Source organism: Sapajus apella, unplaced genomic scaffold, assembly GCF_009761245.1.
Source record: "Sapajus apella isolate SASKATOON/1434 unplaced genomic scaffold, GSC_monkey_1.0 scaffold40, whole genome shotgun sequence".
In the NCBI taxonomy this organism is placed as follows: Eukaryota; Metazoa; Chordata; class Mammalia; order Primates; family Cebidae; genus Sapajus; species Sapajus apella.
Window position 1 is genome coordinate 9,891,400 of NW_022436980.1, and position 3,094 is coordinate 9,894,493.

General features: G+C 38.8%; 1 protein-coding gene across 1 annotated transcript; it reads left to right on the forward strand.

The window, feature by feature from the left end:
- Positions 1-671: 671 nt before the first annotated feature.
- LOC116565337 lies at positions 672-2,305 on the forward strand. The gene is made up of 2 exons (XM_032298905.1): positions 672-1,352; positions 1,582-2,305. Exons 1-2 carry the CDS (start codon positions 1,101-1,103, stop codon positions 1,894-1,896), a joined length of 567 nt encoding a protein of 188 aa, XP_032154796.1. The 5' UTR covers positions 672-1,100; the 3' UTR covers positions 1,897-2,305.
- Positions 2,306-3,094: the final 789 nt, after the last annotated feature.

The following is a 3,094-nucleotide window of genomic DNA, read 5'->3' on the forward strand; positions in this document are numbered from 1 at the left end:
CGGAGCAGTATCATCTCACGTCAATCATTTTATACTGGGACATAAACCTATTCATATTTTTATTTATTCAATTTACTACTCCTAATACTGGCAAACCAGTGTGGAACACTAAGTCTAAGAGCATCCCTGCCTTTGAGAAACTTATAATCTGGTTAGAAAAAATAGCTACAAGGTTTCAAACTTAAATTACAATAGAAAGTAATATGGGATAACATACCAAATTAAGTGATAATGATTAAAAGAATTCAGAGGAGAAATATCATTATGGACTGACATGATTAGGGGAATACTTGTAGGAGAAAGTAGGATTTTATTTTTTTTAATAGTCATCTTCTTGGCCCTGTAAAATACTGGATTCAGTGTCCTTCTAAAGCAGTAGTTTTCCAAATTTTAGGATGCATAAAAATCACCTGAATTAGCAGGGAAAAAATGCAAATTCCTTACTCCTAGCTTTTGAGATTCTAAGTAGGTCTGGGGTACAGCATAGAAATGACTATTTTCACTAAAAACCCAGATAATTTTGACACACATTCTGATAAGTTGTTAAGTATAATTACTAAACAGGAATTTATGCTGTTTGGTAGAGTTTTTGTGAACTGTGGTTATGTATGACTAGAAGGAACTCCATTGTTCATGGAGCAATTACTTCAATGACTTTCTCTTTTAGAAAATGTGAGACCTCCTAGGCCAAGAAGAACAATCTGAGGACTCTATTTCTGAAGGTCATTGACTCCTTTAGTAAGTCCAGAGGAGAAATCTGAGATCAGTACATCTTTTGAATCTATGACAGCTAAGGGTACATCACTTGAAATAGTCACTGTAGTAACTACTTCCTTCAGCATTTGACTCTTAGCTCCCTGTGTTGTGAGCTCCTTCTTCCTGCAAAGCTGGCTGGGGTCACCACAGTAGGTAAAAAAAAATCTATCAATGACAGAGATAGGGAATCTCCAATCTCTATCCCAAGACATGTTCTCGATGACTTGAGCACATTATTAGATGTTGAGGATACAGAAGAGAGATTTCATCCATGGGAAAATGACCCTCTGAAAAGAAGTGTAAAAGAATCAAAAGAGTCATTGGAGGGGACACCTGAGAGTCATATGGCTGAGGTTTCACAAGATCCCACCATGCTTCCAGTCCAGAGGAGAAAGCTAGACCCACTCCCCAAAAAGTATAGGCATCATAAGAAGACCACAAGGACAAAAAGAATGAGGAAGGAGGAAATGGAGGCCCAGTGCTCCCCCGTTCATCCAACACCTTCAACACCAGCACAAAGTGAAGAAGATGAATCTGTAGACAAAAAGCCAACTCTACTCAGTGCCCAGGAAGATAATCCTGACCTTCTCCATGAGGTAGGGATAATGCATGGGGCAGCAAAATCCTGGGATTATCACTCTTCCATAGGAAAAATAATGACAGCTCTTCACCTGGAGTGGGAAGGATTGGGGGTAAGGAGCTTGAGAAACCAATTGGGATCATTGGCCCCAGAAAGAACATAAAAGAATTGGCTCAGAGAGTCATGTTCTTTTTGCATATGGTTATTGGCTTTGAGGACTTTTAACCCCTTTCTTTTACTTACAGGATGGATTACAGAGTCTACAGGAAGAAGGTTTCAGTGTGATGCATCAGGAATGTCAGATCCAGTCCTATGACCTCTCAGTGGCTCAGGAGCCCAGGCCCTCTTCTCCTGCAGTGACATCCTTGGCATCACCACCATTCTGCTTTAGCGGTTTCCTAAGCTGTGTCTGCCAGACCTTCTCAAAGTCTAGGAAGCAGAAGCCTCCCAGAAGAAAGGGTAACAACCAGGCCGAGGCAGGAGGTGATGCTGAGGTCCTGAGGCCTGGCCTACTGAGAAGTCTGCGCAAAACCAGAGTTGAGCCTCAGCAAAACGTGTAGCCACTTGAAATTGATATAGCTTCCCTTGTGTTTAGTTTTATAGTTCTCTCTGTATGTCATTGTTCCTCTTAGTTGAGTTTTTGCCTATCAAAGAGATAGAAAGCTGCTTTTATGCTAAGATCCTCAAGCCAAAACCCACAGTAAAAGCAAAGTTAAACTTTGAGACTTTTAACTTTTACTCAGTGGTGGAATTACTTCCTACTTCCTTCCCATTAGGTAGAAGGTGGGATTCTCTCTGGAGTAGTTGTTCCCAAAATTCATGTGTTTATCACTCAGGATTGAAGTGATACAATTTCATCATTTTCAGTAGTGTTTCCCGATATTGACAACCAAATGGAGACCTTCCATGTCCAACTCCTTTTATTTTCTTTTACCTTTGACTACAGATTCATTTTGTATTCTTCTTCTTCTTCTTTGATATTTTGTTGAAATTCTGCCACTTTCTAAGATGAATGAGCCTCAGGATGTCCTGGCTGCTACACAGCTATCACTTTCTTCATCTCTAACCAATGCTTGGTTTCTTTTTTGTCACTTGTTAGTAAGGCACCTAGCTCTCCCTTCTGAAATGTACCTTTGGTGTTCTCTAGCCATCTGTATTGAAAATATAATCACACAAGGTAATATTTCTTCCTCGTCACTCTGTAGTCAGACTTTCACAGAATCCTGAGTTCTTCTGAGAATCCTAAAGAAGATAAGTACTCTAAGAAAAGTTCAAGATCATTTCATTTCCCTCTTGTTCTGGTATGCTAGGTTAGTCCTTTTCCTAGGACGTAAGAGTTTAAATTAATCTTACACTTTCTTTTGAGGGAGTATGTTTAAGAAGAGTTTAGGAATTTCCCTGTAGCTTATTATTTGTTATTTCCTAATTGTCCCAGTTTCCCAATTCATGTAAGAATAATCAATAAAAGTACAAATATAAATAAATGTGCAAAGTATCTGCATAAGAAAGAAATAATATAAATTATTTTATTTTGTCCTTAGCACTGACTCATGCTTACTATAAAATTGGAAACGTGACCAACATGTTGATTCTTTTCTTGACTGAAACAAGGCTTTGTACTGTTAGAAGACTATAAATTTCAGATAAGGAAAGATCTACACAAGCACTTAGTTTTGAAAATTTTCTGCTCCCATGTGTCTTGACCCGTTGCTCACAAGCAAGAGAAGGGGAATTTACATCTCCTCTGATGTATTTGGA